This window comes from Triticum dicoccoides, chromosome 4A, assembly GCF_002162155.2.
Source record: "Triticum dicoccoides isolate Atlit2015 ecotype Zavitan chromosome 4A, WEW_v2.0, whole genome shotgun sequence".
Lineage (NCBI taxonomy): Eukaryota > Viridiplantae > Streptophyta > Magnoliopsida > Poales > Poaceae > Triticum > Triticum dicoccoides.
The window spans coordinates 594,865,898-594,881,678 of NC_041386.1; the positions used below are offsets into that span (position 1 = coordinate 594,865,898).

The window sequence follows — 15,781 nt, forward strand, 5'->3', positions numbered from 1 at the left end:
CTCGATCTCTATGTGTGAAGATATTCATTTTAATTTGTGTTGGATTTTTGGCTAAACCATTTTGGTTTTACGGTTAGCAACTTAATTAGCATATGCATACATATGACTGACCTAATTAATCTGTTGTCGTGGTCGATCGTTTACGGTTTCTCCAAACATATCCACATGGGATATATACTACTCCATTCACCAAGCCGGCCGCCGAGCAAAACAAAGGCGTCCCTTTCATAGGAATCATTCGTTCATCCTTCCTTGATCTGCTCCAAATCCTTGTGTGCTCTGAATCTGATCTGGTTCGCCGAATGTTGTCTCGGTCGAGTTTTCATTTTAGCTGGTTGCTAGCTAGCTAGATTCATGCATGCCCCTATTTTCTTAGTCGAATTAAAGTGCTCGTTCATCATTTATGTGATCGATGAGTTACATTTGTATGTATTGGTTTGCAGAGGGAGCGGAGAAGGTGAGCGCGGTCATCATGGCGACGAGGAGGAGCAGCAGCAGGCAGCTTGGGCGGAGGAGGCAGCCGGCGTTCAACCGCTGGTGATGCCGGAGGACGGGTACCAGTGGAAGAAGTACGGCCAGAAGTTCATCAAGAACATCCAGAAAATCAGGTGCGCACGGCCAACACCTCGTGAAAACCTTACTCCTAATCTGATTTTAATGGATTGACGACGAAGGCACGGCGCATTGTGCATGCAGGAGCTACTTCCGGTGCCGCGACAAGCGGTGCGGCGCCAAGAAGAAGGTGGAGTGGCAGCCGGGCGACCCCAGCCTTCGCATCGTCTACGACGGCGCGCACCAGCACGGCTCCCCAGCCTCAAACGGCGGTGGTCAGGACGGCGACGGCGCCGCCAACCGGTACGATCTCAGCACCCAGTACTTCGGCGGGGCCGGCGCCCCCACGCCGCAGACGCGGTGACCAGACCACGCGACGCGACGGCCGACTGACGACAGGTGCCGCCGGCCGGTGGCGCCATCAGGTGGACGCATGCATGGTAGCTGTTGAACGGCCGGCGGTGGCGGTGCCGGTTCGCCGCCGGCGCAGCGCTGTCGACGGTTTAGGTGGCAGATTATCTGTGGTCAACGTGATTACAACGTGCACTAGCTGGCTAGTTCAGCGGTCGCACTGCTACGACTAGTAGTACCTGTAGCTCCGTTTGTTCCCTGTATGTATGTATGTACGATTAGTTCAACTCCGGTACCTGAGGCCGCGAGTGCATCAGCATTAATTAGCAGTAACACCTGAGGCTGTCACGCTAAATGCCTAAATGTACAAGTGGATCGGATCGCTGAGTTGACTCTTCAAAGCCTTCTTGCTTTGCTTGCTTGCCCTCATCCTCATGGCGCCACACCACAGCCCACTACTAAAAAAAGCTCATTAGAAGTACAAAACAACCCAACATAAATTACATCGAGGTCCACTGCCTCCAGCAGATCGCGCCTTTGTTGCCGCTCCCATGGCGAAGCCTTGTCGATGACAGCCCAGAAGCATTTTTGCACGCGCCCTCAAGGATCAGCACCACGAAGCCACCCTCATCGCCGTTGAGCCCCTGAATTGATCTGAAAAATCTGTTTGAGCCACTTTTTTCTGGTACGTTTGATCAGAATCGAACGGCTAAGAGAAAAGTGGCTCAAAAGCGCCACTGCACAGGGATCATTCAACCGACGAGGTGCAAAAGAAAAACCAGGCGTGCGTATTAGCAAACACAAAAAACAGAAGAAATCATCTCTGTCCAAGATTCTTCAGGGAAGCACCATGGGTATGCATGCAGCAAACACAACGGAGAAACCAAGAAATCTAGCAGCACATACAACAGTTTTCATTGTACATTCTAATGCAAAGTCAAAAACATCTCAAGGAGAATAAACACAACAGAAAAAAAAATGACAGATATAGTTACTACATACATAGGTCCAGCAGTACGCACATACAGATTGCCCAACATGACATTGTCTGTCGACACCAGCCTTCTCATCACTGTACCTACAGCATGAGAACTTGCACCATGCAGTGCAGTTCGCTGGAAGTACTCAGAGAAGACTCACACACAAGCTGTCTTCTGTGCTGCAATTCAGACATAAACTCTACTCAGAAGTAACGACCCTTTTTGTTGACCGACTCCTCTATCACACGGTGGACCTATTATCATCATCAATCAAGAGACCAAACGGATACGACGCCTCAAGCCTCCATCCACAACATGGACTCGCGACCCAACCACGGCACATCAAAGCTCGCATCAAATTACAACATGCTATGGACTCCTCCAGACTATATGTACAGTTGAAATTAGCAGTCACGTCTCACAAGATGGCAAAATCTCAGGGGACCTTGTAGTTGTGAGTTCAGTAAGTTAATCTGCAAACAGAGACAAGTAAGAAACAATCAGTTTTATTCTTCTAGACAAATGTCTCGATGCAAATCTAAAAAAGGTAAATTGCACTATCCAGCATCTTCTGCAAGGAGAAGAAAGGACGCATAGCCATAAATCTATCAAAACCGTACAGTATTATTATTGCATCAATTGCATATAGAGAAATCTAAGCCACAGCAATGGCACCTAAGTAGAGAGGTCAAGGGACTGAAAAATCAACTTTCCTCAAGATGAACAACATTCTCATCAACCTCCATTCAACAAAATGTAAAAACTCCACAGAAAAGCATGAGTGTGCTGCTCCACAAGGACAAATTAAATGACCAACTACAATCATAATATTCAAGAATTCACACAACATACAGCTGCTCTACACTAGAAAAATGTTCCCTGCAACTATCCACTAAAATGCTCAAACTTCAACAACTGAACAGGAGATCTCCTTATTTTACTAAGTTTCTAGCACACGGCAAACATAACATTATCAATAATAGTGCATACCATTGCTGGACTTTTCTGAACTCTGTGAGTACAGGATATATGTTTTCAAAGGCGGTGTATGTCTCTTCTCTCACCTGGAAAGACAAAAAAATTAGTGTCTTTCAGATGTACGAAAAGAATAGCCAATTAAAGTATATAAGATAAAAGACAGCTACCTTTGCTCCGGTCAAGACAATCTTGCCTGAAACAAAAATCAGAAGAACAATCTTCGGTTGCTTCATTCGATATATCAGGCCAGGAAAAAGTTCTGGCTCATACTGTAAAATAAAAAAACATTAAGGTAAACATCATTCAACTTACACTCGAGAATAACAGCAACATGCACAAGCAGAGGTTCTCAAAGAAACATAGAACCATTCGACTTACACTTGAGAAAGCACCATGAGAATATGCGAGGCCCTCCAGTCTAATTGGAAATTTAACATCACAAGAGCCAACAATATTCTGAATCTTAAAATCCTGATATAGCACAAAAGTTAGGACAGTCTCACAAAATGAAATTGGTCAGAGCGCAGGTGTACTCATGAGAATATGCCTGGAATAGTTAGTTACCTTGAATTTAGCTGGAAAGCCAAGTTTCTGAATAATACGAGCATACTGGGAACAACATTGTGTGTTAGACTTCAGAAACCTCTCAGCCAGCATAGACAAAATAATCGAAGCAAACAATGGCATACCTTTCTTGCTGCAAGCTTGGACTGCTGTTCGCTCTTTGCTCCAGTACATACCTGCAACAGGACTTGCGTTAACATAAATAAAGATGGATGGCGAGTTGTATACATGGTGGTAGTTCTCTGAAACGGTTGCTCAAAAAATAGTTCTCTTAAACCTATACACTTTTCAATCAATAAGACAGAACAGAAGTTCCTTTCTTCAAAAATAAATATCTTTCTTCCAGTCAAACTGCCATAAGATCAGTGATGACAAACAATAAAGCTTATTTGAATACAGATTTCGACCCAGTTACATTAATATATAACATAGGAACAGAGTAATCAGTTATCTCCGAAAATATGACAACCAAGAAAGCTTATTTGAATAAAGATTTCGATCATTCCACAGGTACTGGAGTACATTATTTTAGGGTTCGTCTATTACGGATAAACAAGAGATTTTGATAATGCTTGACGGCAATGAAATTAAGCTACGGGTAACTACTCATTCCATTAGTATATAACATAAGAACAGAGTAATCAATTATCTCTGAAAATAAGAACATAATTGCTTGTGCATGCAAAATTTAACTTGCACATTTAATGAAGAGTACAGATTAGGTATAATTTTTTTAATATGGTACATGAAGCGATTGTAAATAAAACAATTCTAACAGCTGACAGTGCAAGTGTGTAACAGCAGCTCATGAAATAAGCATTACAATAGTCAAGAACATGTACAAGCTTAAGTGCTTAAGTGAAGTTGGACCATACCATTTTACCCGACGCGAATATCAGTGCTGTAGTTTTTGGTTCTCTTATTCTCATGATAACTGCAGCAAAACGCTGTATGAAGAGAAGAGTAAACAAACAAAAGCATTAAACATGGAACAGAAGAACTAAGTTACATAAAACAGGACGTATGACCAGAAAATACACAGATAATCAAGTTGCTAATATGCATACTCTCTGTATACTAGTCTTTCACCGATGTGGCGATGCCTTATTGTACAGCAAACTCAATAGCGTACATTCACCTCAAGACATCACATTCAATTCAACATACTCCCCCTACAGTCAAGTTTTGTCTGGTAACTGCAGCACTAAGTACAAGGCATATGATATCTGCTAACTGCTGAATCTCGTTTGTAGGGAAAATGAGTTCTTATTTATGTTACAAGCAGGTTGCGGGGTGCATCTTTACTATCTTTCCTTAGCGTTACCCTATCAAACTGAAAACCATGGGGAAAAGAACAGTTTGCGCCCTGGGCTAAAAATAAACTTGTGCCTTAAAAAAGCAACTTTTTTGATCTAAATTTGTTTTTTAAACCAGGGGCAACTTGTCTTTTTCCCAGAAAAATTTGGTTGCAACAAAAAGTACATGAACATGCACATGAGCAAAAGAAATCATAATTTTTTGGCATTTAAAAAAAGCAAAAACTCAACCAGAAGCATGTGCTGTGGATGCAACTTCAAATTACATCATTCAAAGACCTTGGGAATGTTAAAACTTTTTAGATCTAAATTTGTTTTTTAAACAAGGGGCACAAGACTTGTCTTTTTCCAGGAAAATTTACATGCAACAGAAAGTACATGAACATGCACATGAGCAAAAGAAATCATAATTTTTTGGCATTTCAAAAAAAAACCTCAAGCAGAAGCATGTGCTATGGATGCAACTTCAAATTACATCATTCAAAGACCTTGGGAATGTTAAAACTTTTTAGATCTAAATTTGTTTTTTAAACAAGGGGCACAAAACTTGTCTTTTTCCAGGAAAATTTACATGCAACAGAAAGTACATGAACATGCACATGTGCAAAAGAAATCATAATCTTTTGGCATTTAAAAAAAAACTCAACCAGAAGCATGTACTCCAGGTGCAACTTTGAATTACATCACTCAAAGACCTTGGGAACATTAGCCTTATATATGTGTTACTCCCTCCGTCTGGAAATACTTGTCATCAAAATGGATAAAAATGGCTGTATCTAGAACTAAAATACATCTAGATAGATCCCCTTTTATTCATCTTGATGACAAATATTTCTGGACGGAGGGAGTACATGGTAGCACAAATAACCTTAGAAAATTGTGATGCACGCAAATAAAAAAAAACTTTAAGTGAAAACATGCCCACAGGAAAACACTGGCCAATCATCATACCTTTGGATTATATTCTGCGTTGCGTGCCTGCAGAGCTATTGCTTTGAGGTCCAACTTACAATCCAAATTGACTGTTGACACAATATTCCTGCCATAAGATAAGAGGATACACAAACAATGAACTCAATTTTCTCAATAGAAATGGCAAAAGAAGGTCATAAAAGCACACATCATCGAGAAAACTACAGTTCCTAGAGCTGAAACATAACATGGCAATCCAACGATATAAGACGACGCCACAGGCACTCCACACTTCTCAATGCACAACAACAAGCAAGTACACCATGCTACTCATGGATGAAGTTTCCATAAGCTGGCTGGTACAAGCATAAACTGGCTAGCACGCAAGACCGAAAAATGACTTGTGCTTTCTTGACCATGTCAAATAAAAAATGTTCAGCTCGCACCAGCAGTTGAGATAATTCCATCGCCACACCACACAAGATCCTATTGTTTCTAGTCAGAAACACACGCTGGCCAAGGTTTTGGTCACCTATGTTTGGGCGAGGACTGGCAATAAACTATCCATCTGTCCAAAAAAGGGACCAATTTCGGCATGGTTGTTGGTTGGGGCAGAGACAGAACAAGCCCTTGGGTTTCTCCCTCGCTGTGACGGACCCAAATCCTAATATCCGGGGCAAAATTGCATGTGATTGCTATACTTATTACTCAAACCGGTTAGACTAATTATCGCCCCTTGTACTACATCACCCAGCAATCCAGCTATCAAGGGGCAATTTAATTTCTTCCTGGTATGGTTGGTATGTGATTACTTTTTTATGTGATTACTAGTACTACTAGAATCGATTAGCCTAGTTACTGCCCCATCTCCAGCAGGCACCACCCGCACCCAAAGGATCTACTAAACCAAACCAGGTCAACGAGCCACCGGCGACGGGATCTCCCCTCGCCCTCGCCGGCGGCGACCCGGGGCGGGGCGGGGCGGGGCGGGGCGGATCGGGGACTTACTGGAGCGTGGGGATGATGCCTGAGGGGTGCTTGGACAGATCCACCGGCTCGCTCCCCTCCAGCGTCGCCTCCGCCATGGCGACAGACCCGGCCGGCCGGCCGAATCAGAGCGGATCCGAGGGAGAAATTGGCGGGAAGAGGCGCGCGGGCAGGGAAGGTCGGCGGAAAATTTCGAAATTCGGGGTCTTTTATAGAGATCGGAGGCAGGAGGAGCGGGGAGCGGAGAGGGGGGAAGGGATCTGTGTCGCGGGAAGGGGAGGGGAGATGCGTGTGGTGTGGTGCGTGCGGGGGAGGAGGCGAGGGGTGGTGGGAATGGGGATGTGGTTGGGCGTGGCCGGTGGGCCGGGCGGGTTGGGTATTTATATGGGGAGCGAGGTGACCCCCTATGGCCGGTCATAATTGTTTTCCTATGTATACTCAATACATTTTGTGTAAATTGTTTCCAAAAAGAAAATTGTTTTGTGACACCCCAAATTTGTGTGAGGCACGTGTGAGTGGTTTATACAAGGATGCTAGGCTATTTTCACTTCTAGGTATGTCCCTGGCGTCAGTGACAGGCGAGCGGGAGGGCCTTGAAAACTCATTGCGTCCTCTTGCTCGTCTCTTCCATGCCTACAACTATGTACGCTTGGTAGGAAATGATAGGCATCAAACCATGTGTCATTGCTTGTCCTAGTGCTAGCTATCTATCGGTCGGTGGATCAACATGAAGCCTTCTCGGTACTTCACGTGGTGTGCAGGTTTCATAAGGTCGTATCAAGGTTCCACCCAACCACATTCACACTTGGCACTACGTATTTATTATCCTTGTAAAAGGAGCATTCCCTCTCATGGTTATATAAGCAGTCTCTACCTCCTCGGTCTACTTCAATCACACTACTACCTAGATTTGAATAAGATGATCTCTCTTCCTCTCCCCTTCCATCATCGCATGTCGAATGTTCAGTCACATTACGCTATCTGGAAATGAGGGGCCTCGGGAACAGACCGTCTCATTACATGTCGAACAGTACAAGAGTTGATCTTGCAGTATGCTGAGAAGAAATGCGATAATACGCAGCAAAACACGGCTCTCCAAGACACACCACACATAAATGTAGAAGTTGAAGCTTTCAAAGGGCAGACACCATACCCTCTTGCAATGTGACTGGTCTAGGTTGAGTAGCTTATCAAACATGGGCCTGACTCATCTCTTCGGGGGAAACACGGGGTCTATTCTAAATGTGATGGGAGATGTTTGTAGTAGCATGTAATCACCGAACATTTTTATGAGAAATTTTTTCTTTTTATATTCCTATATAGTATCACATTTTATGTTATATGGATAGTTTTGTCACACGCCAAATTTGTGTGCGGTTCATTCATGGATACTAGGCTATTTTCACTCTAGGTATGTCCCTGGCAGCAGACGGATCGGGGACTTACTGGAGCGTGGGGATGATGCCAGAGGGGTGCTTGGACAGATCCACCGGCTCGCTCCCCTCCAGCGCGGCCTCTGGCATGGCGACAGACAAGCCCCAGACCCCGCTCGGCCGGCCGAATCAAAGCGGATCCGAGGGAGAAATTGGCGGGAAGAGGCGCTCGGGCAGGAAGGTCGGCGGAAAATTTCAAAATTCTGGGTCTTTTATAAAGATCGGAGGCAGGAGGAGCGGGGAGCGGAGAGGGGAAGGAATCTATGCTGCGGGAGTGGAGATGCTTGTGGTGTGGTGTGTGCGGGGGAGGAAGCTTCTTGTGCTGGGTGTGGTTGGGCGTGGCCGGTGGGCCGGGCGGCTTGGGCATTTATACGGGGAGCGAGGTGACCCCATGTGGCCGGTAACAATTGTTTGCCTATGCTATTCCATATTTTTGTGACATTTTGTGTCATATGAATATAGTTTTTGTGACGCTCCAGATATGTGTGGGGCATGTGTGTGTGGTTTATACGAGGATATTAGGCTACTTTCACTTTAGGTATGTCCCTAACGCCAGTGGTAGGTGAGTGATAGGGTCTTGAGAACTCGTCGTGTCATCATGACGTCTCTCCCTACAACCACGTACATACATCTTGTAGGAAATAATACGCATCAAGCTATGCGTCATTTCTTGTCCTAGTGGTAGCTATCCGACACGAAGCCTTCTCGATACTCCACGTGTTGTGCAAGTTTCATAATATCGTACTAAGGATCCACCCAACCACGTTCGGATTTAGCACTGCGTGTTTATTATCTTTGGAAAAGAAGCATCCCCTCCCTCTCATGGATATATAACACCCTCTGCCTCATTGGTGTGCTTCAATTACACGACTAGCTAGCTTTGAATAAGATGCTCTCTCTTCCTCTACCTTCCCATCATCGGATGTTGAATGTTCAATCACATTGCACCATCCAGAAATGAGAGGCCTTGGGAACAAACCATGCCATTACGTGTCGAACAATACAAGAGTTGGTTTTGCACTATGCCGAGAAGAGATACGACAATGCGCTGCAAATCATGGCTCTTCAAGTCATACAGTATCTACATGTAGAAGTTCAAGCTTTCAGAGGACGGACACCAAATCCTCTTGCAATGGGACTGGGCTAGGTGGAGTAGCTTATCAAACATGGGACTAACTCATCTCTTCGTGGGAACCATGGGGGGTCTATTCTAAATGTGATGGGAGATGTTTATAGTAGTACGTAGTAACCGGATGTTTTTACGAGCAATTTTCTTTTTTTATATTCCTATGTGGTACTACATTTTGTGTTATATGAATAGTTTTGTGATACGCCAAATTTGTGTGAGTCATGTGTGTGTGGTTCATACAAGGATACTAGGCTATTTTCACTCCCTGGCGCTAGTGGCAGGCGAGTAAGAGGGTCTTCAAAACTCGCCATGTCATCTTGTCCGTCTTTGCGGCTATGACTGCGTACATCTTGTACAAAATGATAGGCATCAAACTACGGTGTCATTTCTTGTCCTAGTTGTAGCTATATGTCATTGAATAGATATAAAGTCTTCTCGATCCTCCACGTGTCGTGTAGGTTTCATACTATCATATCAAGTTTCCACCCACCCACATCCAAATTTCACACTACATATTTATACGGGACCGGTGGGCCTACAGGGACCGAGGTTACCTCCCGTGGCCGGTCACAATTATTTTCCTACCTAGTATAGTTAGTACATTTTGTGCTATATGAATAGTTTTGCTCAAAATAAAAGAGAATAATTTTGTGACACTCCAAATTTGTGTGAGGCATGTGTGTGTGGTTTATACAAGGATGCTAGGCTATTTTCACTCTAGGTATGTCCCTGGCAGTGGCGGAGCTAGCATTTGACAACAGGGTGGTCCACCTCGAAGAAATTGACAATAAATTTGACACGTGAGTGTTCTAACTAATTATCAATGTCACATAGAAATAGATCAAATATGGTCTTACAAACACACTAGAATTCTCAATTAAGTCTTAGGTTTGCTTAAAGAAGCCTACATAGTACATACCACATACCTTGTGAAGTTCTAAGAAGACTATGTTTGCTCTTGAATCATAAATTCTCCATTTTGATCTGCAAAATTATGTGCTGCAAAATTGTGAACTCATACACATCTGGCCAAAATTATGAGTCCAGTTGAGATGGGGATGTGCTGCAAAATCATATTGATGTACTGTAAAATACATCGAAGGATGGAGTACCTCACTGCCTCTCTCGAAGGCCTGACGAGGGGATGGGGGTATAACCTGCTGCCTGTTGAGCGCCAGAGAGGATTGGGCGGCTCCGGCTCGTTGTGGTGCGTCTTGCGCGCCTTCGCGGACAACAGCCCATCGTGAGGCAGGCGGGGCAGACACAAGGCAGGCCCCCGCTGGCGGGCGTCAGGGCGGTCCGGCGGTGGACCGGCGAGGCAGGCAGCTCCGGCGCTAGGCTGGCGGGGGATCGATCCCGTGCGTGGCTCCGTTCTCTTCGGGACAAGTAGTGACGCAGTCGAGTTGCGTAGACTAGCTATTACTGGGCCTTTCCTCCTGGCCCATCTCTATAAATAACCCTATGCTATACATGCCAGTCTGAAATCCCAGGGTGGGCCGCGGCCCACCCTGTCCACCCTGTGGCTCCGCCACTGGTCCCTGGTGCCAGTGGCACGCGAGCGGGAGGGCCTTGAGAACTCGTGTCATCTTGTCCGTCTCTTCTCTGCTTATGACTACATACATATTCTGTAAAAATGATAGGCATCAAACTATGTGTCATTTCTTGTCCTAGTGGTAGCTATGTGTTGTTGGATCGATCCCCCGCCGAGATCTGCTTCAATCGCACGACTCGCCAGCTTTCAATAAGATGATCTCTCTTCTTCTACCCTCCCATCATCGGGTGTTGAGTGTTCATTTGTATTGCACTATCTGGAAATGAGAGGCCTCGGGAAAAAACCATGCCATTACACGCCGAACGATACAAGAGTTGATCACTATGCCAAGAAGAAATACGACAATGCGCTGCAAATCATGGCTCTTCAAGACGTACAACACATACATGTAGAAGTTTAAGCTTTCAGAGGGCGGACACCAAATCCTCTTGCAATGTGACTGGGCTAGGTGGAGTAGCTTATCAAACATGGGACTAACTCATCTCTTCGTGGGAATCATGGGGGTCTATTCTAAATGTGATGAGAGATGTATGTAGTCGCATGTAGTAACCGGATGTTTTTATGAGCAATTTTTTTATATTCCTATGTGGTACTACATTTTGTGTTATATGAATAGTTTTGTGACACGCCAAATTTGTGTGAGTCATGTGTGTGTGGTTCATACAAGGATACTAGGCTATTTTCACTCTAGGTATGTCCCTGGCGCTAGTGGCAGGCGAGTGAGAGGTTCTTCAAAACTCGCCGTGTCATCTTGTCCGTCTTTGTGGCTATGACTGCGTACATCTTGTACAAAATGATATGCATCAAACTACGGTGTCATTTCTTGTCCTAGTTGTAGCTATATGTCATTGAATAGATATAAAGTCTTCTCGATCCTCCACGTGTCGTGTAGGTTTCATACTATCATATCAAGTTTCCACCCACCCATATTCAAATTTCACACTACATATTTATACGGGACCGGTGGGCTGGGCGGCTTGGGTATTTATACGGGGACTAAGGCCTCCTTTGGTTCATAGGATAGGAAAGTCATAGGAAATGAGATGACATGTATCTGAAATCCTATGATGGCCTCTTTTGGTTCATAGGATAGGATTATCGTATGAATAGGAATTTTGTAGGAAATGAGATGGCATGTATGTCAAATCCTATGAGTAGGAATAGGAAAGGAGATGTCATTTGGTTGACATCAAAGGAATTTTTCCATTGAGTCTAGGTTCTTTTTTATTTTCCTATGAAATGTGGAGGATAGGAATCAATCCTATGTAGAAATAGGAATCCATTCCTATGAACCAAAGGGCTCTAAAGAAAAAAATCCTATAAGAATCCTATCCTATGAAATTCCTGCAAACCAAAGGAGGCCTGAATAGGAATAGAAAAGAAGGTGCCCTTTGGTTCACATCATAGGATTTTTTTCATTGAGTCTAGGCTAATATTTATTTTCCTATGAAATATGAAGGATAGGAAGATTTCCTTCACAGGAATAGGATTCTATTCCTACAAACCAAAGGGCTCTAAAGGAATTTTCCCTATACAAATCCTATCCTATGGGATTCCTACAAAATTCCTACAAACCAACGGAGCCCTAAGGTTACTTGCCGTGGTCGGTCACAATTATTTTCCTACCTAGTATAGTTAGTAATTTTTGTGCTATATGAATAGTTTTGCTCAAAAATAAAAGAGAATAATTTTGTGACACTCCAAATTTGTGTGAGGCATGTGTGAAGGAAATATGCCCTAGAGGCAATAATAAAGTTATTATTTATTTCCTTATATCATGATAAAAGTTTATTATTCATGCTAGAATTGTATTAACTGGAAACATAATACATGTGTGAATACATAGACAAACAGAGTGTCACTAGTATGCCTCTACTTGACTAGCTCGTTAATCAAAGATGGTTAGGTTTCCTAACCATGGACAAAGAGTTGTTATTTGATTAACGGGATCACATCATTAGTTGAATGATTTGATTGACATGACCCATTCCATTAGCTTAGCACCCGATCGTTTAGTATGTTGCTATTGCTTTCTTCATGACTTATACATGTTTCTATGACTATGAGATTATGCAACTCCCGTTTGCCAGAGGAACACTTTGTGTGCTACCAAACGTCACAACGCAACTGGGTGATTATAAACGAGCTCTACAGGTGTCTCCAAAGGTACATGTTGGGTTGACGTATTTCGAGATTAGGATTTGTCACTCCGATTGTCGGAGAGGTATCTCTGGGCCTTCTCGGTAATGCACATCACTTAAGCCTTGCAAGCATTACAACTAATGAGTTAGTTGCGGGATGATGTATTATAGAACGAGTAAAGAGACTTGCCGGTAACGAGATTGAACCAGGTATAGGATACCGACGATCGAATCTCGGGCAAGTAACATACCGATGACAAAGGGAACAACGTATGTTGTTATGCGGTCTGACCGATAAAAGATCTTCGTAGAATATGTAGGAGCCAATATGAGCATCCAGGTTCCGCTATTGGTTATTGACCGGAGACGTGTCTCGGTCATGTCTACATTGTTCTCGAACACGTAGGGTCCGCACGCTTAAGGTTACAATGACAGTTATATTATGAGTTTATGCATTTTGATGTACCAAAGGTTGTTCGGAGTCCCGGATGTGATCACGGACATGACGAGGAGTCTTGAAATGGTCGAGACATAAAGATTGATATATTGGAAGCCTATGTTTGGATATCGAAAGTGTTCCGGGTGAAATCGGGATTTTACCGGAGTACCGGGAGGTTACCGGAATCCCCCGGGAGCTATATGGGCCTTAGTGGGCCTTAGTGGAAGAAGAGGAGAGGAAGCCAGAGCTGGGCCGCGCGCCCTCCCCCCTAGTCCGAATAGGACAAGGAGAGAGGGGGCCGGCGCCCCCCTCCTTCTCTCTCTCTCTTTCCCCCCTCCTTGAATCCTATTCCAATTAGGAAAGGGGGGGAGTCCTACTCCGAGAAGGAGTAGGACTCCTCCTGGCGCGCCTCTCCTTGGCCGGCCAGCCCCCCTCCCTTGAATCTTTATATACGGAGGCAGGGGCACCCCTAGAGACACAAGTTGATCCACGTGATCATATTCTTAGCCGTGTGCGGTGCCCCCTTCCACCACAATCCTCGATAATATTGTAGCGGTGCTTAGGCGAAGCCCTGCGACGGTAGTACATCAAGATCGTCACCACGCCGTCGTGCTGACGGAACTCTTCCCCGACACTTTGCTGGATCGGAGTCCGGGGATCGTCATCGAGTTGAGCGTGTGCTAGAACTCGGAGGTGCCGTAGTTTCGGTGCTTGATCGGTCGGGCCGTGGAGACGTACGACTACATCAACCAAGTTAACGCTTCTGTTGTCGATCTACAAGGGTACGTAGATCACACTCCCCCCTTCTCGTTGCTATGCATCACCATGATCTTGCGTGTGCGTAGGAATTTTTTTGAAATTACTATGAAACCCAACAGTGGCATCCGAGCCTAGGTTTTATATGTTGATGTTATATGCACGAGTAGAACACAAGTGAGTTGTGGGCGATATAAGTCATACTGCTTACCAGCATGTCATACTTTGGTTCGGCGGTATTGTTGGACGAAGCGGCCTGGACCAACATTATGCGTACGCTTACGCGAGACCGGTTCTCCCGACGTGCTTTGCACATAGGTGGCTTGCGGGTGACAGTTTCTCCAACTTTAGTTGAACCGAGTGTGGCTACGCCCGGTCCTTGCGAAGGTTAAAACAGCACCAACTTGACAAACTATCGTTGTGGTTTTGATGCGTAGGTAAGATTGGTTCTTGCTTAAGCCCGTAGCAGCCACGTAAAACTTGCAACAAGAAAGTAGAGGACGTCTAACTTGTTTTTGCAGGGCATGTTGTGATGTGATATGGTCAAAACATGATACTAAATTTTATTGTATGAGATGATCATGTTTTGTAACCGAGTTATCGGCAACTGGCAGGAGCCATATGGTTGTCGCTTTATTGTATGCAATGCAATTGCGCTGTAATGCTTTACTTTATCACTAAGCGATAGTGATAGTCGTGGAAGCATAAGATTGGCGAGACAACAACGATGCTACGATGGAGATCAAGGTGTCGTGCCGGTGACGATGGTGATCACGACGGTGCTTCGGAGATGGAGATCACAAGCACAAGATGATGATGGCCATATCATATCACTTATATTGATTGCATGTGATGTTTATCTTTTATGGATCTTATCTTGCTTTGATTGACGGTAGCATTATAAGATGATCTCTCACTAAATTATCAAGAAGTGTTCTCCTTGAGTATGCACTGTTGCAAAAGTTCTTCGTGCTGAGACACCACGTGATGATCGGGTGTGATAGGCTCTACGTTCAAATACAACGGGTGCAAAACAGTTGCACACGCGGAATACTCAGGTTATACTTGACGAGCCAAGCATATACAGATATGGCCTCGGAACACGGAGACCGAAAGGTCGAACGTGAATCATATAGTAGATATGATCAACATAGTGATGTTCACCAATGAAACTACTCCATCTCACGTGATGATCGGACATAGTTTAGTTGATTTGGATCACGTAATCACTTAGGGGATTAGAGGGATGTCTATCTAAGTGGGAGTTCTTTAAGTAATATGATTAATTGAACCTAAATTTTGAAGGAAATATGCCCTAGAGGCAATAATAAAGTTATTATTTATTTCCTTATTTCATGATAAATGTTTATTATTCATGCTAGAATTGTATTAACCGGAAACATAATACATGTGTGAATACATAGACAAACAGAGTGTCACTAGTATGCCTCTACTTGACTAGCTCGTTAATCAAAGATGGTTATGTTTCCTAACCATAGACAAAGGAGTTGTTATTTGATTAACGGGATCACATCATTAGTTGAATGATCTGATTGACATGACCCATTCCATTAGCTTAGCACCCGATCGTTTAGTATGTTGCTATTGCTTTCTTCATGACTTATACATGTTCCTATGACTATGAGATTATGCAACTCCCGTTTGCCGGAGGAACACTTTGGGTGCTACCA

General features: G+C 44.2%; 2 protein-coding genes across 4 annotated transcripts in view; one reads left to right on the top strand and one right to left on the bottom strand.

Moving 5' to 3' along the window:
* The window catches only part of LOC119289284 (WRKY transcription factor WRKY24-like), a 1,899-nt gene extending 590 nt beyond the window's left edge, over window positions 1-1,309 (top strand). Inside the window, exons 2-3 of one of the 2 annotated variants that reach the window (XM_037568643.1) lie at window positions 444-608; window positions 697-1,308. In XM_037568643.1, the coding sequence (XP_037424540.1) occupies window positions 444-608; window positions 697-916 (385 nt within the window). In that variant the 3' untranslated portion in view covers window positions 917-1,308. Of the gene's footprint in view, window positions 1-443; window positions 609-696 lie in introns of both variants that reach the window. The other variant, XM_037568642.1, reaches the window with a different exon arrangement.
* Window positions 1,310-1,882: 573 nt separating this feature from the next.
* Window positions 1,883-8,163, bottom strand: LOC119287135 (TATA-box-binding protein 2). 2 transcript variants are annotated; one of them, XM_037566655.1, is made up of 9 exons: window positions 8,087-8,163; window positions 5,693-5,780; window positions 4,301-4,372; window positions 3,551-3,601; window positions 3,426-3,470; window positions 3,240-3,332; window positions 3,029-3,130; window positions 2,874-2,947; window positions 1,883-2,356 (listed from the first exon to the last, which is right to left on the bottom strand). In XM_037566655.1, coding segments are annotated over exons 1-9 (603 nt in total). In that variant the 3' UTR covers window positions 1,883-2,355. The 2 variants fall into 2 exon arrangements, with proteins under 2 accessions (XP_037422552.1, XP_037422551.1); XM_037566654.1 differs by lacking the exon at window positions 8,087-8,163 and adding an exon at window positions 6,662-6,962.
* Window positions 8,164-15,781: the final 7,618 nt, after the last annotated feature.

Coding starts and splice junctions, on each gene's coding strand:
- LOC119287135 (XM_037566655.1), bottom strand. CDS start 8,163: ATGCCAGAGGCCGCGCTGGAGGGGAGCGAGCCGGTGGATCTGTCCAAG. Junction 5,781..8,086: donor GGCATCATCCCCACGCTCCA/GTAAGTCCCCGA, acceptor ATCTTATGGCAG/GAATATTGTGTCAACAGTCA. Junction 3,471..3,550: donor CCAAGCTTGCAGCAAGAAAG/GTATGCCATTGT, acceptor TGTTGTTCCCAG/TATGCTCGTATTATTCAGAA.